We start from the raw sequence: 25,753 nt of genomic DNA on the forward strand, positions 1-25,753 counted from the left end.
TATTTTGTGATCTATATATAAATTATTCTCTTCTTACAAATACATTTCAATGTACACACAAATGGATATCGGTATGTATAAATGTAAAATAAATCCACAAACAAAATAAGTTCCACAAACACATTTCTGATCCACACGAATGTGTTTGTTTTAAATAAATGTAATATAAATCCATAAATATATTAATTAAAAAAATATTTGTAATTTTCATCAAATGTATTTGGATGTTGTTACATTTACATACAAACTGTTAAACTTGAATTAACAAGACGCTTTTCATTTGTGAACTTGTTTGCATTTGTGTGTGAACTGGTCTGTATTTATATGTGGATTTTTAGTAATGAACAAGACGCATTTGTGTGTGGATCAGAAATGTGTTTGTGAGAAGAGAGTAATTTATATATAAATCACAAAATACATTTGTGAATCCTTCTCTGTGCATTCATTATTAATGACACTTATCTGACCCCATACCATTCAGTCTGTAATTTTTTTTCCTCTGTTCTCTTTTAAAGATGGCCCCATACATATCTTCGCCTTGGGCCCCCAATTTGCTAAATCCGCCACTGTTCGTAGTGTTGCTCAGCAGAGAAATAGTCCGCCAAAGACGTTGACGTCGCTTAGCTACCGAGTACCTGGGGTTGAAAAGTTACCGGAATACTGGTAGTGATGCGAGTGATACGAAAGACCGCAAGAAAACCACTTTCCTTGACAGCGGTCCATTATACTAAGCAACGGTGAATTATATTATTCACCGCCGGAAGTTGTGAAGGGCCCATGCAAGTGAACGGGGCGTTGAGAAGAGCCGTGTAAAACAAGTTGGAACTCACTCACGAACCTGATTGGCTGAGGCGGTCAGGACCCTGGTCGTCAAGCTCCCTAAATAAAAGCACAGAACCCGAGGTACTACGGTCATTCAAGCCTTTGCCTGCCACATTGGGTTTTGTGTAGCTCACATAGCAAAGTTTTAGTTAAGAGTTTTAAACTTTTGTAATCTTATTTCTTTATATTTATTGTCAACAAGTCAGTCCTACAAGCTAGTAACCATGCTTGCGGCAGGCTCTCCACTTTCCAAGAAGGACGAAAACATTATGTCCTCCGGGATGAACACCATTTCTCTACAGGACAAGGAAAACACGGTAAGCTCAAATGTCCATAAAACCAAATAATAATTAGCTAAATGTACAGCCATTCCCTGAATTACGTTAACGAGCTGAAAGTAATCTGAAATGGAGTCTGATTACTGACTTTAACAAAAGGCATAACCTGTAAAAGGCTTTATACATTTCTGGCTAAAGACCTTGGTTGTGTTTGTGCATTTTCAGCCCCCGAGTCTGAACAGCACCCGCGTCCTGGCGTCCAGAACCGCGCGTAAAATATTTGACTATGCTGAGGTGAGTCTTGTTTCTCAAACAATCTCAATCTAACTATCCATGTTTAGTTACGTGAACACCAGATTGACCTTTCGAGCTTTAAACCGCTTATATGACATTTCGTGTTTGCCACAAATCCGGCGCGAAGTCTAACAATGCACAGCTGTAGTTAACGATCGTAAAAAGACCTATCGGGTCATTGTATACAACGCCCTTTAAATGAAGGATCCATGTTAACTTGACTTCTTTGAATATTTTTGAAACAATCAAAGTATGCTGTATACTGGTGTAGGTATAACTTCACCAGTATACATAAAGTTATAACTACTTAATGGTGTACTATCCTTACGGCAATGTATATCATCTTGTATATCTTTTGTTTGCTTATAGGCTCAAAAGTCGGTGAAGAGTAACGCAGACGAGCCTCTCCTTAGGGATAACCCCAGGAGATTCGTCATTTTCCCCATCCAGTACCATGATATCTGGCAAATGTACAAGAAAGCGGAGGCCTCTTTCTGGACGGCCGAAGAGGTAACTTATGCGTGTAGCACCAGAAGTTTTATGGTGCCATTATTATAATGGGGTGGGCATGTTTCTAGTTTAAATAACCTCGTTCTGAACGTTTCCGTCAATGATGGCCTAAGCAATACTTACGAATGTTTTATTCCAGGTCGATCTGTCGAAGGACCTGCAGCACTGGGAGTCGCTGAAGGACGAGGAGAAGCACTTTGTCTCTCACGTTCTTGCCTTCTTCGCGGCAAGCGACGGAATAGTCAATGAGAACTTGGTAAGCCACGCATCATTTAAATGACCAATAAACTTCACAACTTATTGTCCATTGTTTAAACCTAAGCCATCAACAAAAAAATGCTTTTGTGTGCGGGTCTGACCGGTTCGTCACTATTTTGTGACCACTAGGTGGAGCGCTTCAGCCAGGAAGTTCAGGTGACCGAGGCCCGCTGCTTCTACGGTTTCCAGATAGCCATGGAGAACATCCACTCTGAGATGTACAGCCTGCTCATAGATACCTACATCAAGGACTCCACTCAGAGGTGGGGTGTAACAAATGTTAAATCGTAATGTCCCATTATATTGAGCTACGTGTATCTAAAGGCAACTTTCTCTCAGGGATTACCTTTTCAATGCTATCGAGACACTACCCTGTGTTAAGAGGAAGGCAGACTGGGCCCTGAATTGGATCGGAAACAAGGAGGCAAAGTTTGGTAAGCATCGATTTCTTGACACTATTCATTACACCACACCAGAGCTAAGGCTGCTGGACCACATTACTGATCATGTTTGTTCATCTAGGTGAGCGAGTGGTCGCTTTTGCTGCTGTGGAAGGAATCTTCTTCTCTGGCTCCTTCGCCTCCATCTTCTGGCTGAAGAAGAGGGGGCTTATGCCCGGTCTGACCTTCTCCAATGAGCTCATCAGCAGGGACGAGGTGAGGACCTCACTTGAGTTGGATATCTTCTAGGAAGAGCCTTCAGGCTAGTAGCATTAGTGTGTGTCTGTCTTTGCTGTCATGGTTGCACAAGAACATAAAACTCGAGTCAAACTGGCTAATTCTGCCTCTCAAAAGCGGAAGGGCATTCTTCAGCCAACTCAAGATGATTTTGTTAATATTGTACTTTGTTCTCAGGGACTTCACTGCGACTTCGCCTGCTTGATGTTCAAACATCTGGTAAACAAGCCTTCTGAGGAGACTGTTTCCAACCTCATCATGGATGCAGTATCTATTGAGCAGGTTTGTTTGTTTTTGAAACAAGTGGAAAAAAAATAGTGATCAAGACAGGCTTTGCCATGATGAGACGCGCAGGGGTACGGACCCCAGCCAGTAATGGGGGCTGGGTGCTGGCCTGGGTCCTCTGTCGGCGGGCATGTGGCCTACTGGCAGGGGATGGGTCAGCACGATACAGACGCTGGTCTGAGCAAAGCCGGGTCAGAACTTCATGCGGCTAAATATCAACTTTGAACATGGCATGTTAGTCATTTGGCTTGAATAATAAAGCTCCCTTATCACAAACTAATACCAATTATGTTTTCAGGAGTTCCTGACAGTGGCTCTGCCAGTGAAGCTGATTGGGATGAACTGTGACATGATGAAGCAGTACATTGAGTTTGTGGCGGACAGACTGATGTTGGAGCTTGGATTCAACAAGGTAAAGAGTCCACAGGCCATTGGCGATGTGTGGTGTATGTTAATCATGCCAAATATTCCGCTAGTTTTCAAGTCTTCCTCATTTAACGCGTCAGAAAAACGGGCACCATAACTGTTTTGGTTCAGCTGTCATACAACTACCATGCGCAACTTCATGAGCTGTATCTGAATTCACTGCAAGATAAAATGAACACAAATCGACTGAGGTTGTAAGTCTGCATAAGCTAGAAACAAGGGTGAAGGCTTTGCCATGATGAGACGCGCAGGGGTACGGACCCCAGCCAGTAATGGGGGCTGGGTGCTGGCCTGGGTCCTCTGTCGGCGGGCATGTGGCCTACTGGCAGGGGATGGGTCAGCACGATACAGACGCTGGTCTGAGCAAAGCCGGGTCAGAACTAGTGAACATGTTTCTGGGTAATCACGTATGTGACATTTTCAAAAGTGCGTAACTTTAGCTATGTATTGACAAGCAAATGTGGGGATATGTAAACCTGATTAGCTTGTGGCTGAAACGTTGCTGTCTTTGTCACTCAGATCTACAAGGTGGAGAACCCCTTCGACTTCATGGAGAACATCTCCCTGGAGGGGAAGACCAACTTCTTCGAGAAGCGTGTGGGAGAGTACCAAAGGATGGGTGTCATGTCGGGCGCCACGGACAACACTTTCAGACTAGACGCTGACTTCTAGAAAGCCTCCGAACAGAAATACTGACCTTTTTATGCGGGAGAGTCTTGGGTCCAACGGTACTTGCGCCCATAACATCAGTTATGTTGGTACCTCTTATGTGGTGTACACTTTGAGTTCCTGCAAGATGGTGGATTTATGACATGAACGGCTGCTCTTGGGGAGGCTAGTCGTGGTGCCTCATATATATATATATAATATTTTACAGACTCTACCTCCTGGCTTTGGCATGTCAAACTTGCACTTGTCCAAATTGCAGCTAGTTTTAAAGATGAATTAACTTGTGTTACTTTAGCGTGTTTTTAATTTTTTAACTTGTGAAGCCTTACCATGGTTTAGATGTATAAATAAAGTTTGTCTTATGTTTTACTTGCTGTGTGGTCGTGTTTTTAAATCATGGCATCACTAATATGAGACTCAATGCCACCAATTAAGTTTGGGTGTGGTGACGTAGGTAGTACACTCACAAGTTGACACCCAGTTTCTTGTCCCATGTCACCGGCTGGATCCGTATTCCTACAGGAGACTGGTTTCATTACACTAGCAATGTTTTGCGTTGCGTAACTATCCAAACATAATCAACAAACCCTCATTTCATGTTTACATGTTTCAGCTATAAATTAGGCCTCTAGTTAACATGTAGCCACCATCCAATGAATGCTACTTTTTCAATACGACAAAATGCCAAATCCGATTGGTTAATACACCTGCTGTCAGTATACGTACACGGAAGTAAACAAACCGTTTCTTGCGAGGCAGGCAACTTGTCAGGATGGCTACGACTAATGCTAAACAGACTATATTGAATCCGGTAAGCTACTTTAAGTAAAAATCGTGCTAGTAAAAAGTCCTAGTAAACAAGGGGATATTTTGAAAGTATCGCATGTGCTTTTTTTAATCAATGAACTATATACGCCTACAACCGGAGTTGTGAAAGATTGAGCGGATGTATTTTTCACCTAGACTTGATATCCCTTTATTTGAATATTTTAGTTAAAATTTTCGAATTTTTTCAACAGGCAATCCCTTTCGCTGGGACTATTCTCGGCGGTCTGCTTCCGGGGGAGATGCTGTTAATACAAGGCAGGGTCCCCAGTAACTCCGAGAGGTAAAATTTCGTCGATGGGGATGTGTGCTAGTGGGTAACGAACATCCGCCTCATGATGGCACCTACCACGGTACGCTATTAATCATGGGTTTGTGGTGATTCCGGAGAAAAATGAAAAACTTTGTCAATTAAAAGATGAATTCCTACACACGAGCCCAAGGGCACTCTGGATTGGGGAACGGCCGCAGCATAGAACCAAAGGCCTCTATGGTCCAGTACCCTGGAAAAGTTACTTGGACGGGCCCATGAGTGCCTTACAAAAGGGTTTGCAGGGGTGGGGTCAAAACGATTGAGAACCCCTGTATTAGATATTGAGCTACATCTAAATGTTGCTAGTTGATGTAGACGTTTGTGAGGTCTATAGACCTCACAAACGTCCATATAGGAAGCTAACAACTATCTGCCTTTATAAACTTCCTTTAATTAATCTCTTTCAATCAAATTTATTTATTCTTTGAAATATTTTTCATCTCATATCAAAGAATAATCATGACAAGAATTCAAATAAAGCCCCCTCAAGGAAAACCTTAATTCAAGAAGGATCTCCAATATATGAAGGCCTTCGGTCCAGGTGTGTCCAACCAGCGGCTGTTTTCCAGGTTCCAGGTGGACTTCCAGTGTGGGAGCAGTGTGAAGCCCAGGGCGGACGTAGCCTTCCACTTCAACCCCCGGTTCAGGAAGAGGGCCCTGGGCATCGTGTGCAACAGCCTGCAGAAAGAGCGCTGGGGCAAGGAGGAGACCCACCAGCAGATGCCCTTCAGCCCCGGGGAGGTGTTTGAGATCATCATCCTGGTGCAAAAGGAAGTGTTTAAGGTGAGTTTTGAATAAGGGTTAGCCCTGTGAGCTTTTTAAGCTAGAAAAAAAGCAACAAAGTAGGAAAATAACCCAAATGACCCCTCTGTTTAAGCTCAAAATCAAACACTAAGAAATGAATGTATTTGAGCCGACACTTCAAGGAAGCTCTGAAAATTCAAAACTATTAGCTCTAAAAACTCATACATTTTTTATTGTGTGTTGGATCTGTCCGGATGTTATGTTTAATGTATTGAAGCCTTGGCTGCCATCATTGTCAATCAAGTCACTTGATGACGTGAGTGTCCCATGACTTGACGTCCCTGTGCGGGTCCCCTTCCAGGTGGCAGTGAACGGGAATCATCTGCTGGAGTACACTCAGAGGGTGGACCTCGACCAGGTGGACACTCTGGGCATATCAGGCACAGTCAGCATTCAAGCCATTGCCTTCTTCCCCGCTGAAGTACGTATAGACTCTTCGTGTTCACCCTGTTCTCAATAGCTTTAGCAGGTTTATTTTGGGACAGGACATTCATAGATATTTTTGTAAGGTTGGTTTTTGTGTTTGGGGGGATGGAGGAGGGGTAGAACAGCATAAAGTCTGTGATTGTTTCTTCTATTCTCCTCCGTTTTTTTAATCAAAGAGCTGCGTTTCTGTAGCGAGCATTTTGAAGTCGTTCCGAAGAGCTACTCTAGCTCAGCTTAAGTGACTTGTGCATTTAAAAAAGTAAGGCCCTCCTTTCTGAAGACCATATGATGCAAACCTTTTGATCATTTTCCATCAAACCTTTTTATGTACAGTGACTTTAACTCCTGTTCCTGGGTTAAGTAAAGAAATGAATACATGGAATAATGGCTGTAAAATAGTTACTTAATAGATAATCAAACTGGACCGCTGTGTTAAATTTGGCTTGTTGCTGAACCCCCCACCCCCTTCCTTTAGACTGCAGCTGCGAAGCCCTCTCTAGTGCACAGAGACTCAACACCACACGTAAGATGGGGGCACTCCCATGCCCCTTCAGCATGTTTACATTCTTGCATGTTTGCCTTTCCTGCATACAGCTGGAGGTGATGGGGAGTATCTAGTGTTTAGTTTTAGCTACGATTAGGAGGCAAAGCTTTCTGCATGGTCCTAATCAAAGGTATATCCATTTGAAGAATTCCAATAGATAAACAAAGGAACTAACCCATAATTGTTTTTCTTTTGCCTTCCATTCACTTACAAAGTTTGCTGTATTTATTTCAGAGTTCACACCATTTAACCGTAGCTACTGAATTTTCTTTAGGAGATTTTTTTACCGAAATTCACAAATTCACAACATTCTTTGATTTTTTTTCTTTCTGAGGTAGACCTTCAACTAAAACATAAAGTAAAGAAAACATCTAACTGGTTTGACAACTTCCATTTCAAACGGGACTCTGATTGTGGTGATCTTTCTGTTTGTCTTACAGGCGATGCTGAAATCTCCAGACGATCTGGTAGGTCACCTGGATGTTGAGGGTCGAAGGGTTTGGGGGTGTGGTCGAGGGACTGCTCTTTGATAATGTCATACATTGTAACGCCATTTTACGTTAATAGTCTTTCCATATCTTGTGAAACCAGGAGCCATTTGTTAATACATGACCAAGCAACTCAGGACACAGAGATACAAATAGGTTTTCTAAGAATGAGTTAGGGGTGTGTGCGTTAATAGTTAATAGCTGTTTATTTTTAATGACTATTTTACTGTTTTATTAACTGGAGGAGTGCATTCATAAGTTAATGTGTTGATATTAGTGCTAACATACAGAACATGCTGGCACACATGATACAAAAACACCAGAAGCACATATTGTGTTGCTTCATCAGGCATGTCACATGTATTAAAATCAATATTGTTTTTGTCTTCCAGAGTCTTCCTTTCCGTGGACAGATGGAGAAGGGTTTGAGTCCCGGGCAAACCATTACAGTTAAAGGAAAGACCAGTCCTTACCCACACAGGTAGGAATCTGTCTGTTCTCACCTGGCACTGCTGTCTTTAGCCTTGGACGTTTCTGTTTATCTTTCTGCCCCAAAAAAGTTGAAACAAAGCAGCCAAGATCGAATAATTGGAGTAAAGTTCATGTAACTCAAACAGGACTTCAGTTTGAAATTTTTAATCCAAAGGGACCTACCCCTGAGACTTCTAACACTTAAACCATTAGATCAATATTGGAGTATCTACAAATAAATCCAGAAAGTGCGGGACAGAGGGCAGAGAATATGAACAAAAGTATCTCCCTCTTCCGTCATGGACCATGTTAGTTTCCCGGAGCGTTGCCCAGCGTTCCGTGTTTCATCCCATCTCCTTCCAGCTTCAGTGTGAACCTGCGAGTCTCCAACGGCAGCGACATCGCCTTCCACCTCAACCCCCGGCTGAAGGCGGGCGTGCTGGTCAGGAACTCCTTCCTGTCGGACTGCTGGGGCGAAGAGGAGCTGGAGCTGGACTCTGCCTTTCCCTTCGTCGCCGATCAGTACTTTGAGGTAAACTCAAAATTTGTTTTTATGTTGGACTTGCGCTCCATGGCGGGGCATGATTTGTATTAAGTGGCTAAAGGTGTTTGATAGGGGGATGGGTGAAATAAATTCACATCCGAATCAGCATTCTCCTCTCGTACGAGTCAAGATCGATTCTGAAATGGCAAAAAAAAAAAAGTAAAAAGAAAAACAGTCTTACCAACGATTTAAACCAGTGTCAGTGGTTTCAAACAATTTAATTAGATTGCGAAAATATAGGGAAAAAATACCATCCCGTTCTCTTGTTTTTTAATACCTCCTGATTATCATAATAAAGGGGTCTGTGTCTTTATTCATAAAATGGATGTCATGTAGGCCTGTTTGTAGCGCCTGCAAGGAACGCAATGTTTTGGGAGAAAATAGAGGATGTGGTTAAGTCAGTTTCATATTCAATAACAAATGACTTTAAGATGCAGAATGTGTTGTACACTTGAATCTAACTTCCCTTTGATGCAGAGATGAGCACACCCCTCTCCAGAGGACTACATTGTAGCTGGTGTTACGGTTTATTTAATATCATGTAGACAGAGCCCTCAGCAGCATGTGGGACAGGGTTTTACTTACCTGGCCAGTCATCGATCCCACTGCTGATGTATTGGGATCCGATCACAGGGCGAGCCAGACCATTTGTGTGTCCGTCCTGGTGCCTCGGGTATCCATGCCAGGGAAATAATTGGTCATTACATTTCAAGACAAGACTATACGTCTGATATGACAAATATTGTACTTAGCAGATGCTGATGTTAGTATTAAGAGAATACGTACCAACTAGGAGAGAAAATAAGAATCTTGAGTTGGAACAAATGGCCATCTGTTTCCTAGCTAAGCCATATCCTGGGGTGGCCACCGTCTAGATATATCATCCTCTATCCGCTGGCCATCGCTCTCTCAAGTGAGAGAGCGATGGCCTTTTGTTTGAGTGAAAGGCAACTTCCTCTAAACCTCACATGACTATGTTGTTGTCACGGAAACGGAGCTGGTCAGATGTTTGTTCAACAGCAATCCTCTCTCCCAACTGTTTCCTTAGGCATGAAAATATTTCTCTCTCCCTCCTTTCCGATCTTTCCCGCTTTCTTACTCTCCCTCTCCCCTCCCTCCCTCCCTCCCTCCCTCCCTCCCTCCAGATGATCGTCCTGTGTGAGGCCCACCAGTTCAAAGTGGCGGTGAACGGGGTCCACCAGCTGGTGTACCGTCACCGCGTCCAGGACCTGACCCGCATCACCGACCTCGAGATCCAGGGGGACGTGCGGCTGCTGGATGTCAAGCTGTGGTAACCTCGGACACCCCTCCCCAAACCCCCCCACCACCAGCCCCTCTCCGCCCCACTCCCTCCAGAATGACGACGTCCCAGCACCATACGATAGGTACAGCGGGTGTGTCCGCTACATTGGGGGACAGACGGCAGGCTAACCACTTTAAAGTGTTGAAAGGCTTTGTGTTCAAGGCCTGTGTCTTGCTCCAGAGACTAGGTGTGTGGTTGGAAAAGCAAACAAAAAATAAATTCTCTTTTATATTGTGCTCTGCATTGCTACGATGCTTTAGTTGGCTGACATTCCAGTGGGAAAAACAAGCGATTTCTCTTTCTAAAATACAAACTCCATTAGGGGAAAATATGAGAACGAATGCTGATAATAATTCCAGTTTTGGTATGTTTACTGAGTATTAGCTGCTGACAAAGGCATTTTGATCATTACTTTGAGCAGTCGGGCAAACATTTAAAATGCTTTCGAACATTGTTAAAAGTGTTTAAAATACCCAAAGAAGAGCTTTCTTCAGCCTCTTCAGTGATGCACTGCAGAAACGGAACAATAATGTAGAACTTGCACTGATATACATTTCCATATACAAGTGTGTGTGTGTGTGTGTGTGTGTAAAATGAAGCGCTTTGAGTGACTAATCCGCGATTAGCTCAGCTTGTACCGCTTAACACTAACGCTACTTACTACAGGAAGTTAATTTAAATGTAATTTGCACAGTCTTTCCATATCTTGTAAAACCAGGAGTATTCTATTACATGACAAAGCAACTCAGGAAGAAGGGATACAAATATGCTTTCTAAGAATAAATTAGGGGTGTGTGTGTGTGTGTGTGTGTGTGTGTGTGTGTGTGTGTGTGTGTGTGTGTGTGTGTTAAAATAAACCTGGGTGAGTTGAGGTGGACCAGAGGTTTAATATGATGACCCAAAATATTAATCAAAAGGACAGTGAATGGGCTGTTGTTGGTATTCCAAAGAAACAAAAGTATATACGATATACTCTGGATTAATCAGTGGAAAAATATAAAAATCTTTAATAGATAAGTTTGATTATCTATTAAAATATCTCTCCGATAATATATATATTTTTACCCCAACTGTTTTGTGTAAATGGCATATCTATTTTGAGAAAATGTTAAGATTTGTTAAGATGGTATATTGACCAAAATTGTCACCTCACCACCTGAATGCTCTGAAGTAACTCTCAATACAATAAACAAGCCAGTCAGCTGGGCACCTGTTTGTAAAGATTTATAGGAATACACAAATATGTTTGCTTTGTAATCCATAGCGTATGGCTCAAACCAAGTTACTAACGAGCATGACTGTTAATCCTGTGTGTAACTGCACTATTCATGTGTAATTACATTAACCATGTGTGTAGCAACCATAAATCCTGTGTGTAATTATGTTAAGTCCGGTGTGCTGCGTTCTTTCAAACCATATTCAATAAAAAACTATGGGAATCTATGTTCAGTGAAAACAAAAGCTTACATTTACGATTGAAGTGCAATAAAATATGCAAGTCGAATGTGCAAGGTTGTGTCTTTATTACCGTCTGACGTTGATAATAGCTTGTTGTGACATCATATCTGGACTGAATAAATCATCCAAATAGCTTTCAGGAAAGATACAATTAATTTTATCCCCAGAAAATAAGCCCTTACTGTCACACTCAAAGTCATGTTTTTGTTTGGGAAAATGATTTCTAAAAAAATATTTATGTTTAGACAGAGGGTTTTGGACTCCTGGGCTGCGAGAGAAACCTTGTTTCTTTGTTGTGGTCTTGTCTTGTGAATTTTGGCCAATCAGAAGGAAATGCTCTTTTGCCTTTTGATTTTAATTGGGTGTATAAGTAATGCTATTGGAATCTGTAAATCTGTCAAATGTTATCCCAAAAAGTAATTTCCAAAATAAATCCCTAATTAAGTCACAATAAAAGTTGTGAATTTATTACAATCAGGAGTTGATACTTGGCACATAAATGCAAAGAATCAAACATATCAGTCCCCCAATGAGCTTCCAGACATTATCCGCAGTGAGCCTCAGACGCCACGGCCGATTGGCTATGGTCCCTTGCTAAGATAGAACACCATCTGAATAATTTCACACAAATAACTAAGATCGAAAAGATACGCCATCCTATTGGCAACAGTTGTTCACCACAGCCACACACAATGGAACCACAATGACATCACATCTGACCGATGACTGGATACTTCACAAGAGTTACTGAGGAATAGAACACTCAACCCTGGCAGTGTTAGTGCCTTGCTCTACGGATCCAAGAAACGCTCGAGCTCGGTCGAGGGAACGAGGAGCTCCTTCTAAACAGTTTGTCATTGTTGTCATGGCGCCGTGTGACTGTGGAGGAATTCACAGTTGATGGGTAACCGTTCTTCCTCACACAATGCGACCTCAGTCATGATGACTATAGCAGAACCCATGGGTCACATATCAGCATACCTGCACGCTCACCAGTAAGAGCTGGGAGATGGGAGCTTTGCTTTGGACCATGATTATCGTTTTAGCACTGGATCTGTCTGTGGGTAACAATGAACCAAAGAAAAACTGTGTGTGAGTTCTGGAGTGCAGTGAGGTGAAATAAAATAAAATACAAGATGTCGTCTAGGTCCTGAGAAAGAGTGGTGTTAACGGAATTACAAAACTGGTGGCCTATTACTTTCTTGCTTGACCGCAGGAATTCTCCCAAAGATCTCCCAGAGCTCCAGGAAACGGACCACAGAGGGTTAGTCTCTAGTGCTTTAGTGACGTGCCCAGAACATGGCCTCAGTGTATCATACATGGCCTCGTCACAGGTGTCCTCCTATGGGTTCTCTCAGGGTGTATTTTACACAGGGCATTAATGATATAAACGATCAGACACGACTGCAATACCCGAGTAAACCGTCTCACCCAGAGCAGATCCACAGTCCCTAAAGGTCATGGGACACATGCACAGGGTGACCCCCTGTGTGTGTGTGTGTGTGTGTGTGTGTGTGTGTGATGTTACACGGTACTGAGCTTGACCAGCCCGCGGACCGAGCTGTCGTGCAGGGAGTCCTGGCGGGCCAGGTCGTACACCTGGGACGGACCGACAGGGTGGTGGTGGGCGTGGCCATGGGCGGGGCATGGTGGAGGGGGAGGGGGAGGGAGCGGGGGCGGGGATGATGGGGGTGGGGGAGGAGCCGACGGTGGGGACTGGGGAGGCGGGGGCGTGTCCTCGTGCCCCATGAAGTGATGGAGGTGGTGGTGGTGGTGGTGGCGACAGCGCGCCTCGGCCTCTTTCAGCAGCAGCATGTCCCCCGTGCAGCCCAGGCTGGGGGTGGTGGCGCTGGAGGAGGGGGGCAGCGAGGGCTGGCTGGGGGACAGGTAGGACAGGCAGGGACCCCCGCCCCCGCCCAGGGAGGTCTTGCCCGACAGGGGGGCCAGGACCACGGGGTCGGCGTGGAGCAGCGGGGTGGCGGCGGCCTGCAGGACGAACTTGGTGCTTTGGATGCACTGGTCCTGGTCACACTGAGGGGCGAGAGAGCATGGGAGACAGTGAGAGAGAGATATAGAGCAAGATAGAGAGAGGATGAGGGAGAGAGAGAGAGACAGACAGACAGACAGACAGACAGACAGACAGACAGACAGACAGACAGACAGACAGACAGACAGACAGACAGTCATACCATGTGACTGTAGAGTGGAGTGGGCGTGTACAAACTGGTGCCGTTGGAATGAGACAGTGGCTGGGGGTCATCTGACTGTATGAGACCTCTCCTGTCAATCAGACTAGAGAGAAAAAGGGTGAAAGGCTAAAACTTTAAGAAGGAACCACAGAGAATTTTTTGCGGGGGAAATAATAATTTCCGACAATTTTTTCGACCAATCCCCCAATTTTTTGGGGGGTAAATAATAATTTTCTACCAATCAGATCACTCTAAAAATACAATTTTTTTAATAGATGGCGAGAGCGAGAAAGAGAGAGAGAGCTCTGACCTGGGTGGTAGTGGACCACAGAGGGCAGCGCAGCAGTTGGTCAGGATGCTGCCGTAGCTGTAGGGGTTGTAGTTGTCCTTGCCCCTCTTAGTGGACCAGGCACCCTTAATCTGAACCAGTCCCAGGACCCCAAGACCCCACCCAGGAACCAGGACAGACACACCGACCGAGGGGAAAGAAGGGGAGGCATAGAAAAAAACGTGCTTACAAAAGATAAAATTACTAAAACGTAGTAAGTTACCAAAACCGTTACTATAGACCACCAGGTAAGACTCGACAAAATAAAAGGGAACATAAAATTGGAAGATTTATTGAGGGTTACCTCCTCGGATTAGGTATTAGGATTTGGTTTTAAGGTTAATGTTTCCTATTTTGGTTAGGTTTTAGGGTTAGGTGTTTAATTCCATGATTTGCTTTTAGTGTTAGGTTATCCTATCAAGGTTAGGCTTTATGTTTTTTGTTGTTGTTTTAGGGTTAGGGTTTCCTCTTTAGGTTATGTTTAAGGGATTGGTTTTTAATCCAAGGACTTGATTTAGTGTTAAGGGTTTCTATTAGGGTTAGGTTTTGGGGTTTGGTTTTTGCTTTTAGGGTTTGGGTTTCCTCTCGTTTTAGTATTCCGATTTATGGTCTGGTTTTTGGTTTTAGGGTTTTAAGGTACTCACGTCCTCATTGGTGGTCTGGTTGGAGCTGATGAGGTACGTATGGAACCCAGACAGACCCACGATGGACCAGACAGAGAAGAAACACACCACCACCTCCAGGACAGTACCAGGAGTTAAGGGGAACCAGTAACACCATTACACACACACACACACACACACACACACACACACACACACACACACACACACACACACACACACACACACACACACACACACACACACACACACACACAAACACACAGAAATAACCAAAGCCGGACAATACAGTTTCCGGTCTGGGATTAATAAAGAACATCTTATTATTTGTTGTTATTCCCAAAAGTAATAATTTGATTACTGTGGAACTGTGGAAGACGTCTTTGGTGGGACATATAGAGACAATTGACATCAAACAACAACCAGCTGCAGAAAGTAGGGCGATAGGTCTTATCATATGTTATGGAGGTCAATGTGATGACTTCTTTGGTGGAACATTTGTGAGCTGTGCTTATCTTAACCTGTAAATGAACGTCATGTGAGCTTTTTTAAATGTAAATGAGGTCTGTGTGTTATCTTGGTCAGCATCCTGTGAATTTACATTGTCCTCGTCACAGTTTGTTGTTTGTCTTGGTCATCTTGAAGGTAAATACTTGGATGCATGCCTAAACCCCAACAATCTTGTGTGATAAGAATGGCCCTAACTCATTTGAACACACACACACACACACACACACACACAATGTCAAGGACTGCGGTATAATCCCATCAGGAGGGAAAGTGCGTCTAAATAGCATGTGACGTTGGCAATGCATGCTGGGACATATTGACCACTAAGTAGTGATTGAGTCACGTCTATTGATAAACCTGCTGATGTAGTGAGCCGTACAGCATGGACGAGAGGTAGGGAAAGGGAGAGAGAGTGAAAGGGGTAGAGGGAGGGAAGAGGACATGAGAGAAAAGGGAGGAGAGAAGGGGATGGGAGGAAAGGAGAAGACACCACACACAATGAAAGGATATCTGGCTGGACTATCTTTGAGTGCGCTGAGAAATCCTGTCCTATTGGATCCTGAAAGAGAGAGACAGAGAGAGAGAGAGAGAGAGAGAGAGAGAGAGAGAGAGAGACAGAGAGAGAGTGAGAGAGAGAGTCAGAGAGAGAGAGAGAGAGAGAGAGAGAGAGAGAGAGAGAGAGAGAGAGAGAGAGAGAGAGAGAGAGAGAGAGAGAGAGACAGACAGAGAGAGACAGAGAGAGAGAGAGAGAGGGAGAGAGAGACAGAGAGAGAGAGAGGGAGAGAGAGACAGAGAGAGAGAGATATTATTAGTATAATACATAATAATACATTGGTCTGAACTGAGTCAATTGATTTAATTGCTTCAGTCTCTCAACTGTACGCCATTGTCAACACAAACTTCAGCCTCAGATCAAATGCTTTTAGTCTGAATGGTGTGTGTGTCCCAAGCACAACACAAGTCCAGAAAACAAAACATTCATGAAAATATTTTTTAACAAAAGAAAATGGTCAGATAATACCAATGATGAATCAGCTGGTTCTATGTCAAATGTGCTCGAGGCATGTTCATCTCTGACCTTCTAGAGCGTGTGCAGAATGAACACAGCAAGGCCATCTCATGACAAGTCCTAATAAACTCTTCACATGCTCTTTTCAAAGAAGATCATTGCAACTGTTATGTTACAAAAGGCACCCCAGGCAGTTTTTAATCATATACATATTTCATATTCAGTGATTGCTCGTTAGCTGCAAATTTATAAAGATACACAGCACTTACTCAAAATAACATGGGAACACTGGAGGGCAGGATATGGTAGTGGAGGGTGTGTAAGAATCCCAGCCAAAGGGAACAGCAGCCTATATAGGAATCCTTGACGAGATGCCTGATCCTTAATGAAATGGATCTGAATTCAATGTAAATCCCCCTAGAAGAGAGCACCTCTTGAACAAGATAAAGGAAAGTAGGGTAGGATTTAGTGCTCCTTGTCTTTCCCTCAGGACAAAGTGGTCAATCCTTTTCCAAGATTGATTTGCTTGATCGATCGATCAAGGGTAGAAATAGCGGACGATACAAACACACACAGACACACACATACATACACGCACACACACAAACACACATCCCCAAACACACACACACACACACACACACACACACACACACACACACACACACACACACACACACACACACACACACACACACACTTCTCAGACCAGAAGAGACAAGTCAGCGGCTCTCTGATTGGCTCTTTCAGAGGGGGATGGGGGCAGGACAGGAAGCGGATGGAAAACGAGGACAGAAAGAGTGGAGGGTGATTGATGGAAGAGCTTCATCACTTCCATTAACAGATGAGGAGGAGGAGGAGGAGGAAGAGGTGAGGGAGGAAGAGAAGGACGAGGAGGAGGGAGACAGGGAGGAGGAAGAGGAAGAGGTGAGGGAGGAGGAGGAGGGAGACAGGAAGGAGGAAGAGGAAGAGGTGAGGGAGGAGGAGGAGGAAGACAGGGAATAGGAGGAAGAAGACAGGGAGAGGGAGGAGGGGGAGAGGGGGGAGGAGGAGGAGGGAGACAGGGAGGAAGAGGAGGCTGAGAGGGAGGAGGAGGAGGCTGAGAGGGAGGAGGAGGAGGCTGAGAGGGAGGAGGAGAGGGAGGAGGAGGGAGACAGGGAGGAGGAGAAGGAGGGGGAGGAGGAGGGAGACAGGGAGGAGGAGAAGGAGGGGGAGGAGGAGGGGGACCGGGAGGAGGAGAAGGAGGTAGACAGGGAGGGGGAGAAGGAGGGAGACAGGGAGGAGGAGAAGGAGGAGGAAGACATGGATGAGGAGGAAGAAGACAGGGAGAGGGAGGAGGAGGACAGGGAAGAGAAGAAGGAGGAGGGGGAGAGTGAGGAGGAGAAAGAGGATGTGGAGCAGGAGGATTAAGGGTGACTTTGTGTGGCAGTGGCGAGACTTGGGTAGGCGACTGAGTCAGGGAGACGGCAGTAAATCTGTGCCTGGCAAGGCAATAATGCCCTCATACAGACACATGACCCTGCATGACCCCAGTGGAAATTAATCTCAGACAAGCCCTTTGAGACTGTAGCTCTGATAAAGTGCTGAATAAATAAATTTGACATTACCTGACCTGTCTTTTAGCCAAGAGCAATTGTGTTGAATATAATGGATGTCCCGTATCCCAAAAGGGCATAGAGAATATATCACATTTTTTATTCATGCCATAAAATATTAAAAATATTTAAAAACTTCTAGATGACTTCTGAGGAAGTGTATGACACACACATAGGGAGCAGGAGAGATAGAGAGTTGGAGAGAGAAGGAGAGGTAACCCATAGAAAGAGAGTGAGAGGGAATACAACTCAGGTCAGAGTTGTACTCCCTAGGTCCTATCTACCAAGTCCAGTGCCCCTCCTTCAGAGCCAGACACACTCTAGCCCTGAAATATTCTAAGCAATGACATTGTCTCCTCACTAGGTGCTTTGAGGATGGTTGACCTTTGACCTTCTCACTGGACACACTAATGTAAGGAGGGGAAGTCAGTTGAATTTCCTCTAAATCTTGCCTACTGCTCTTGTAAAGTGCTGATACAATGCCTCTACATACACCAACACCCCACCTTATAATAGTCTTACCAACTGCAAACACAAAAAGTAAAACTCTGCCACACTGGCCGATGTTGCCATGTGTTAGTTGTGTGTTGGTGTATTTGTGATTGTTGGTGTGTGTTGGTGTGTGTTCATGTGTGTTCTTGGTTGGAATGTGTTGGCATGTGTTGGGTTGAGTTGATGTGTGTTGGTGTGTGTTAGTGTATTCGTGATTGTTGGTGTGTGTTGGTGTGTGGAATGTGTTGGTATGTGTTGTGTTGAGTTGATGTGTGTTGGTGTGTTGGAATGTGTTGGTATGTGTTGGGTGGAGTTGATGTGTGTTGGGTTGAGTTGATGTGTGTTTGTGTGTGTTGGGTTGAGTTGATGTGTGTTGGTGTGTGTTGGTCTGTGTTGGGTTGAGTTGATGTGTGTTGGTGTGTGTTGGTCTGTGTTGGGTTGAGTTGATGTGTGTTGGTGTGTGTTAGTGTATTCGTGATTGTTGGTGTGTGTTGGGTTGAGTTGACGTGTGTTGGTGTGTTGGTATGTGTTGTGTTGAGTTGATGTGTGTTGGTGTGTGTTGGGTTGAGTTGATGTGTGTTGGTGTGTGTTGGGTTGAGTTGATGTGTGTGTGTTGGTGTGTGTTGGGTTGAGTTGATGTGTGTTGGTGTGTGTTGGGTTGAGTTGATGTGTGTGTGTTGGTGTGTGTTGGGTTGAGTTGATGTGTGTTGGTGTGTTGGTGTGTGTTGGGTTGAGTTGATGTGTGTTGGTGTGTTGGTGTGTGTTGGGTTGAGTTGATGTGTGTGTGTCGGTGCAGTTGGCAGGCTCCTCCAGAGACACTCGTTGGTTGGTGGTTAAGATAAGACCCTGAGACCAGCAGGTGTGTACTCACTGAGGATGACGTGGGTGACGACAAAGGAGAAGATGAAGAGGGTGAGGCAGGAGAGGGAGACGATGAAGAGGTAGAAGTAGCGGTAATTCCTCCTCCCCACACAGTTCCCCACCCAGGGACAGTGATGGTCAAAACGCTCTGGGGAGGGGGAGAGAGAGGGGGGGAGGGGAGGGGGAGGGAGAGAGAGAGAGAGGGAGGGAGAGTGGGGGAGGGGGAGGGGAGGGGGAGAGAGAGAGAGGGGGGGAGAGAGAGAGGGGGGGGAGGGGAGAGAGAGAGGGGGGGAGGGGGAGAGAGAGAGGGAGGGAGAGTGGGGGAGGGGGAGAGAGAGGGGGGGGAGAGAGAGAGGGAGGGAGAGTGGGGGAGGGGGAGAGAGAGAGGGGGGGGAGAGAGAGGGGGGGAGAGAGAGAGGGGGGGAGAGAGAGAGAGGGGGGGAGAGAGAGAGGGGGGGAGAGAGAGAGAGGGGGGGAGGGGGAGAGAGGGGGGGGGAGGGGGAGAGAGAGACAGAGAGAGGGAGGGAGAGGGAGGCAGAGAGAGAAAGAGAGAGAGAGGGGGGAGGCAGAGAGAGAGAGAGAGGCAGAGGGAGAGAGAAAGAGACAGAGAGAGAGAGACAGAGAGAGAGAGAGAGAGAGAGAGAGAGAGGCAGATAGAGAGAGCGAAAGAGGCAGAGGGGGAGAGATGGAGAGAGGCAGAGAGAGAGAGAGAGGGAGAGAGACAGAGAGAGAAAGGGAGACGGAGAGAGGGAGAGGGAGAGAAAGGGAGAGAGGAATGGGGAAAAACAGGAAGAGAAAAAGAAAACGAGGGGGATGAGCGAGTTAACATAATTAAAAAATGCATCCTAACAATAACACAAATGATATAACCGACTTAATTACTAGTTTACCACACTTTGTATAAATTATCCTAGCACCTAGAGGTAAGTCCCTCCTGCTTTCCTATTGAAAGGTGGCGTTTTAGTTTGCATCTGTAAACACCACTGTGGCCAACATGTGCCTTGTCAATTGTCATTGACCATGAGAACTCTTCTTTGGCTGGTGTTTCTCTGGATCCTGGGATGTTTGTTCCTATACAGTGACTATGAAAGTCACTCGTTGTCTCATGAAGACACTTGTTTAATGATTCCAGGGCTTCTTCCCACGATCATGCTCCATTAAATCAAATACTTTGCGGTTGACAAGTCTCCTACAAGGAATCCTCATTTCATCAGTTATATACTGTGGCATCCTTTCTTTGCTACTGTTTTTCGATTTTCTACTATGTTTTTCCTTTAAGTCAAATTACCCGTACCTTGTCTCCCTGTAGGTCTCCTGGAGTAAGATGCCCTGCTAATCCTACACCTATATGCTCCTCACATGCATCTCAAAACAGGTTCACTCTTAGTCGCTTCTGATAAAGTGACTCAACAGTACGGAATAGTATACAGAGGTACTTTTCCTAGTACTGGTACTATTGGAACTGGTCCTGGTACTATGAGAGCTGGTCCTGGTACTGACCCACACAGTTGTCACAGAGGCTGCAGTGGGAGGTTCGGGGGGGTCTGAAGATCTTGCAGGTGAAGCAGTACTTGAGCTTGACCGTCTGGCCGTTGATCTGGACCTCTCGGGTCCGGGGGGGTGACCGGTAGCCCGGCCCGCTGGGGCAGCTGGTGTCTGGGAGGACAAAGGTCAAAAGGTTAAAAGACTGTCAAAGATTAGGCAACGTAATTCATTCTTGTGTGAGGATAATATTATAACAGTAAGGATTTTTACATTACTACTACTTCAAACATAACATGATATACTCACAATTAAAATTAATCAATCACCAGACGTGATTCGGTTTCATGAAGGGTTTCTTATGTGTTTGTGACGTGTGCACGCGTGTGCATGACTGTCATCGATAATAATGACATTTAGGTAGACATGGTGTTCTGGTTCCCCTTAAAGCCTCTGATCTTGGAGAGCAGTGAGTGACTCAGCCACAGGGTGGAGGAGAGAAGCTACGACTTTCTATCACCTACCCTCAGGGAGAAGATATGGCTCACAAAACAGGCTTTGGGAATAAAAATGTGAAATGTCACATGCCTCTGTGACTTATAACATCAATTAAGATGACATCTCAAGGAGTCACTTGTTTTTCATTGTTTCATAATGTTGTTGTACATCACTCAAGAGGACCGTAAGTAGTGCGTCATGGCTTGGGTGTTTGACTCCCAACCGAAAGACACTGGATTCGATCCCCAATATTTAGAGCCTAACCTGTAGCCAAACCTGCAATCAGGGCCTTACCTGACCTGTAACCTTGATCACTGTAATGTTTTGTTTGGATAAAAGCAAATCGCCAGGACAAGAGAATAACCAGTAAAGGGCTGATTATTTTTCCACGTCAACACTTTGACACAGTTTTGGTTTTGCGTCGGGTTTTAGTTAGCGGACCAATAACAGCACTTGCTGCTTCGTCGCCTCGACTCAAAGTCACAATTTTTGGGAGGCGCACGTCAGGCCCTTGCGGTGGGCGCAAGACGGGTCCGCAAGGACGTAATGGGTTAGTAAACCCCCTTGCATTGTGGAGACGTGGAACCATAATTAAGCCTTAACACAGTGTGCGTGTTCCCACTAACCACCCAGTGAACAGTTTGAACCGTGGACTGTAACCAGTAACACAGTGTGCGTGTTCCCACTAACCACCCAGTGAACAGTTTAAACCGTGGACTGTAACCAGTAACACAGTGTGCGTGTTCCCACTAACCACCCAGTGAAGTGTTTAAACCGTGGACTGTAACCAGTAACACAGTGTGCGTGTTCCCACTAACCACCCAGTGAACAGTTTAAACCGTGGACTGTAACCAGTAACACAGTGTGCGTGTTCCCACTAACCACCCAGTGAAGTGTTTAAACCGTGGACTGTAACCAGTAACACAGTGTGCGTGTTCCCACTAACCACCCAGTGAAGTGTTTAAACCGTGGACTGTAACCAGTAACACAGTGTGCGTGTTCCCACTAACCACCCAGTGAACAGTTTAAACCGTGGACTGTAACCAGTAACACAGTGTGCGTGTTCCCACTAACCACCCAGTGAAGTGTTTAAACCGTGGACTGTAACCAGTAACACAGTGTGCGTGTTCCCACTAACCACCCGGTGAACAGTTTAAAACGTGGACTGTAACCAGTAACATAGTGTGCGTGTTCCCACTAACCACCCGGTGAAGTGTTTAAACCGTGGACTGTAACCAGTAACACAGTGTGCGTGTATCCACTAACCACCCAGTGAACAGTTTAAACCGTGGACTGTAACCAGTAACACAGTGTGCGTGTTCCCACTAACCACCCAGTGAAGTGTTTAAACCGTGGACTGTAACCAGTAACACAGTGTGCGTGTTCCCACTAACCACCCAGTGAACAGTTTAAACCGTGGACTGTAACCAGTAACACAGTGTGCGTGTTCCCACTAACCACCCAGTGAAGTGTTTAAACCGTGGACTGTAACCAGTAACACAGTGTGCGTGTTCCCACTAACCACCCAGTGAACAGTTTAAACCGTGGACTGTAACCAGTAACACAGTGTGCGTGTTCCCACTAACCACCCAGTGAAGTGTTTAAACCGTGGACTGTAACCAGTAACACAGTGTGCGTGTTCCCACTAACCACCCAGTGAAGTGTTTAAACCGTGGACTGTAACCAGTAACACAGTGTGCGTGTTCCCACTAACCACCCAGTGAACAGTTTAAACCGTGGACTGTAACCAGTAACACAGTGTGCGTGTTCCCACTAACCACCCAGTGAAGTGTTTAAACCGTGGACTGTAACCAGTAACACAGTGTGCGTGTTCCCACTAACCACCCGGTGAACAGTTTAAAACGTGGACTGTAACCAGTAACATAGTGTGCGTGTTCCCACTAACCACCCGGTGAAGTGTTTAAACCGTGGACTGTAACCAGTAACACAGTGTGCGTGTATCCACTAACCACCCAGTGAACAGTTTAAACCGTGGACTGTAACCAGTAACACAGTGTGCGTGTTCCCACTAACCACCCAGTGAAGTGTTTAAACCGTGGACTGTAACCAGTAACACAGTGTGCGTGTTCCCACTAACCACCCAGTGAACAGTTTAAACCGTGGACTGTAACCAGTAACACAGTGTGCGTGTTCCCACTAACCACCCGGTGAAGTGTTTAAACCGTGGACTGTAACCAGTAACACAGTGTGCGTGTTCCCACTAACCACCCAGTGAACAGTTTAAACCGTGGACTGTAACCAGTAACACAGTGTGCGTGTTCCCACTAACCACCCAGTGAAGTGTTTAAACCGTGGACTGTAGTTACCGATCTGTCGCTCGAGGTCGGCGGCCTCGTCGGGGGTGGCGCGAGGCAGGACACCGGGGTCGCTGAAGCTGGCCCGGAGCAGCATGCCCATCACGAAGAAGAACAGCAGCCCCCCCACTGCTGGGACCGCCGGGCTGAGGTTCGACGCCAGGAAGGGACAGCTGCGGGACAGCAGGACGAAAACAAGCAGTGAGATGTGTGAGGGGCCGAGAGCAAACAACCCCCTGGCTGTGAGGGGGAAGGGGGTCCGGAGCCCTGTGAACAGAGGAAACACAGCTGGCTGTAGAGGGGGAGTGGATCCAACACCCATGTAAATATAGAACTATCAACTGAAAAGGGGGACGGAATAAGAAAAACACATCTGGATTGTGGAACAAACGACCCTTTCTAAACAGAGAATACTCATCTGTGCGTAGGGGGTTGAGAGCTGAAAACCTGCCACAAATATCGACCATGAAATCAAGATGTATCTGACAGCAGGATGGTCATTGGGTCATTGAACCTAAGACCATCTGTTCGATTTTGAAATCAAATGGCCTGCCCTACAGTATGTGAAAAGGGCATGGAATCAAAAACCATCTGTCTGTACAGGACACAGACCTTTGTATGATAAATGACAATAAAACACATAACCATCTGTCTCGTATGGAACCAACCACCAACTATGATCAAGGGCACTGAGCCGACAACAACCTGTCTGTATATGGGGGTACAGAACCAACAACCATCTGTAAATAGATAACATTGAGAATTGAACCATGAACGGTAGGCAATAGGCATATGGTCAAAGAGCTCACAACCCCCTGTTAATAGGAGGCATACAACCCACTGTGCATCAAGGACACTGAATCAAAAACCACCTGTCTATGTATGAGGGAAAGGAACCCACAACGGTGTTAGTAGGGTAAGATACCCTGGCACCATGTGGATAGAGGGTTTCTAAAGGCATGACCAGTCGGCACCGGTTCCTAGAAGCGGACTAGGGTTCAAACTAGGATAGCTGGGTTGCCAGGACGGCTGACTACAGCAGACCAGTTTCTCCGTGAGGAGCATTCAGTTTGACAACGACTACGCCTCTTCTCGCTCAGCGAGCCCACAGAGCGCTCGGTACAGCACCCAGACCGTCTCGCAGGGTAATTCATATCCACACACACCAGGCCACCCCTGGTATGTGCCGAGCAGTGGGATCCTTCACGGGCAGAACGACAACAACCATAGTCTCTTCTTCTGGGCGGTGTGGTCCGCCGGTTGCCACGGGGATGCAAGCTGTTCAACCACCACCTTGGCAGGAAGGAGGTTACCTAGGAAACCGGAACACCGGGGTGGTTTGGAAGTCGTGCTGTGGAATGTGGTGTGGGGGAGGATGAAACACACTTATTTAAAACTTACTTGTTTAATTATAGGCTGTGGTGTGTATTAAAGGGAAGCTGTAGGCGACTGATAGGTCAGACCAGGTCTTCATACAACCGTGAAGTTGCTTTTGGTTGGGGATTTGAGAGAGCCAGGCTTCGGATGGAATAAACTGGTTTATATTCCGATGAACAGTCGGACATCAATGCAAACGTTTAAGTGCAAGTGCAAGTGTTTTCCAATGCTTGGAGGTTGTTAGCATTTGTAGGTTTTGTAGGTTGGCCAGTGTCCACTACAAACAGATGTTGAATAACGTCCTATACCCATAATCTGTGGTCCATCATATATGATGGACCAATAAGATATGCAAAGACATGGCATCAGTCTAACCCTGCCAACACTGAGGCGAGGAGATAAACAGTGTGTGTGTGTGTGTGTTTATTGTTTAATCTGTTTATGATTGTTTTGTCGCTCCGACCGAAACCCATCCCAGAGAGTCAGGTGGGCACATTGACTGCACGCAATGGTGTGTGTGTGTGTGTGTGTGTGTTTAAAATAAAGTGATGATAGATCATTAAAAAAAAACCTTAACGCAACGTCATATTGACGAGATATTTCAGTCTACGCTGATCGTAAACGGTGAGCTCACGTTTTGAGTGCACGACAGTGCACTGTTTACGATCGCGTGCACTCTCTTCTCTCGTGGCTACTCACTCGAAGGTGAAGAAAAGTCCGCTGGTCATCAGGATGAGCACCAGCGTCAGGTAAAACACGCCGGATTGTCTCGCCATCATGATCCTGCCGTTACAGTAGAATTTATTCCTGCCCTGAAAGACCTGCCACTTCCTGCGGTGAGACCCCTTCCTCGAGAGCGAGCCCTCCCCGGGCGACGAGTTGCGCGTGCATATCTGATTGTACTGGCATTCCCGTACGGGCTCCTGCTCCACCGCGAGATGCATTGGCGACATATGTTGTCGTTCCTGAAATCCGTTCGGCGCAATTAAAGCAAATTAACATAAAAATACGAATTTAATTTTCCCACCCCGTTTCTTTTGTATCCGTTTGTTTAAACTCAAATTTGATCGAACGGCGGT

The 25,753-nt window shown here is 45.6% G+C and overlaps 3 protein-coding genes across 4 annotated transcripts; 2 read left to right on the top strand and 1 right to left on the bottom strand.

The window, feature by feature from the left end:
* The first annotated feature begins 934 nt into the window (after positions 1–934).
* LOC307087846 (ribonucleoside-diphosphate reductase subunit M2) lies at positions 935–4,473 on the top strand. The gene is made up of 10 exons (XM_079753509.1): positions 935–1,139; positions 1,326–1,394; positions 1,764–1,904; positions 2,044–2,160; positions 2,292–2,425; positions 2,502–2,596; positions 2,685–2,818; positions 3,017–3,121; positions 3,423–3,536; positions 4,070–4,473. The coding sequence occupies exons 1-10, from the start codon at positions 1,047–1,049 to the stop codon at positions 4,220–4,222; spliced, it is 1,155 nt and encodes a 384-aa protein (XP_079609635.1). The 5' UTR covers positions 935–1,046; the 3' UTR covers positions 4,223–4,473.
* Positions 4,474–4,965: 492 nt separating this feature from the next.
* Positions 4,966–11,415, top strand: lgals8a (galectin 8a). 2 transcript variants are annotated; one of them, XM_079754202.1, is made up of 9 exons: positions 4,966–5,030; positions 5,239–5,327; positions 5,927–6,140; positions 6,463–6,582; positions 7,063–7,110; positions 7,572–7,598; positions 8,012–8,100; positions 8,454–8,622; positions 9,780–11,415. In XM_079754202.1, exons 1-9 carry the CDS (start codon positions 4,992–4,994, stop codon positions 9,927–9,929), a joined length of 945 nt encoding a protein of 314 aa, XP_079610328.1. In that variant the 5' UTR covers positions 4,966–4,991; the 3' UTR covers positions 9,930–11,415. The 2 variants fall into 2 exon arrangements, with proteins under 2 accessions (XP_079610328.1, XP_079610329.1); XM_079754203.1 differs by lacking the exon at positions 7,063–7,110.
* Positions 11,416–12,919: 1,504 nt separating this feature from the next.
* zdhhc14 (zDHHC palmitoyltransferase 14) lies at positions 12,920–25,627 on the bottom strand (the record flags this gene model as incomplete). The annotated part of the gene is made up of 9 exons (XM_079753216.1): positions 12,920–13,426; positions 13,585–13,687; positions 13,895–14,004; positions 14,557–14,659; positions 15,541–15,604; positions 19,013–19,150; positions 20,503–20,658; positions 23,310–23,470; positions 25,374–25,627. The coding sequence occupies 9 exons, from the start codon at positions 25,625–25,627 to the stop codon at positions 12,920–12,922; spliced, it is 1,596 nt and encodes a 531-aa protein (XP_079609342.1).
* Positions 25,628–25,753: the final 126 nt, after the last annotated feature.

The sequence above is a fragment of the Pollachius pollachius genome, assembly GCF_949987615.1.
Source record: "Pollachius pollachius genome assembly, chromosome: 16".
Classification (NCBI taxonomy): Eukaryota; Metazoa; Chordata; class Actinopteri; order Gadiformes; family Gadidae; genus Pollachius; species Pollachius pollachius.

Excerpts from the sequence above, each read along its gene's own strand:
- LOC307087846 (XM_079753509.1), top strand. The coding sequence starts at position 1,047 with ATGCTTGCGGCAGGCTCTCCACTTTCCAAGAAGGACGAAAACATTATG. Across the intron at positions 1,140-1,325 it reads TACAGGACAAGGAAAACACG|CCCCCGAGTCTGAACAGCAC; the intron begins GTAAGCTCAAAT and ends GTGCATTTTCAG. Across the intron at positions 2,426-2,501 it reads ATCAAGGACTCCACTCAGAG|GGATTACCTTTTCAATGCTA; the intron begins GTGGGGTGTAAC and ends ACTTTCTCTCAG.
- lgals8a (XM_079754202.1), top strand. The coding sequence starts at position 4,992 with ATGGCTACGACTAATGCTAAACAGACTATATTGAATCCG. Across the intron at positions 6,141-6,462 it reads TGCAAAAGGAAGTGTTTAAG|GTGGCAGTGAACGGGAATCA; the intron begins GTGAGTTTTGAA and ends GTCCCCTTCCAG. Across the intron at positions 7,111-7,571 it reads ACAGAGACTCAACACCACAC|GCGATGCTGAAATCTCCAGA; the intron begins GTAAGATGGGGG and ends TTTGTCTTACAG.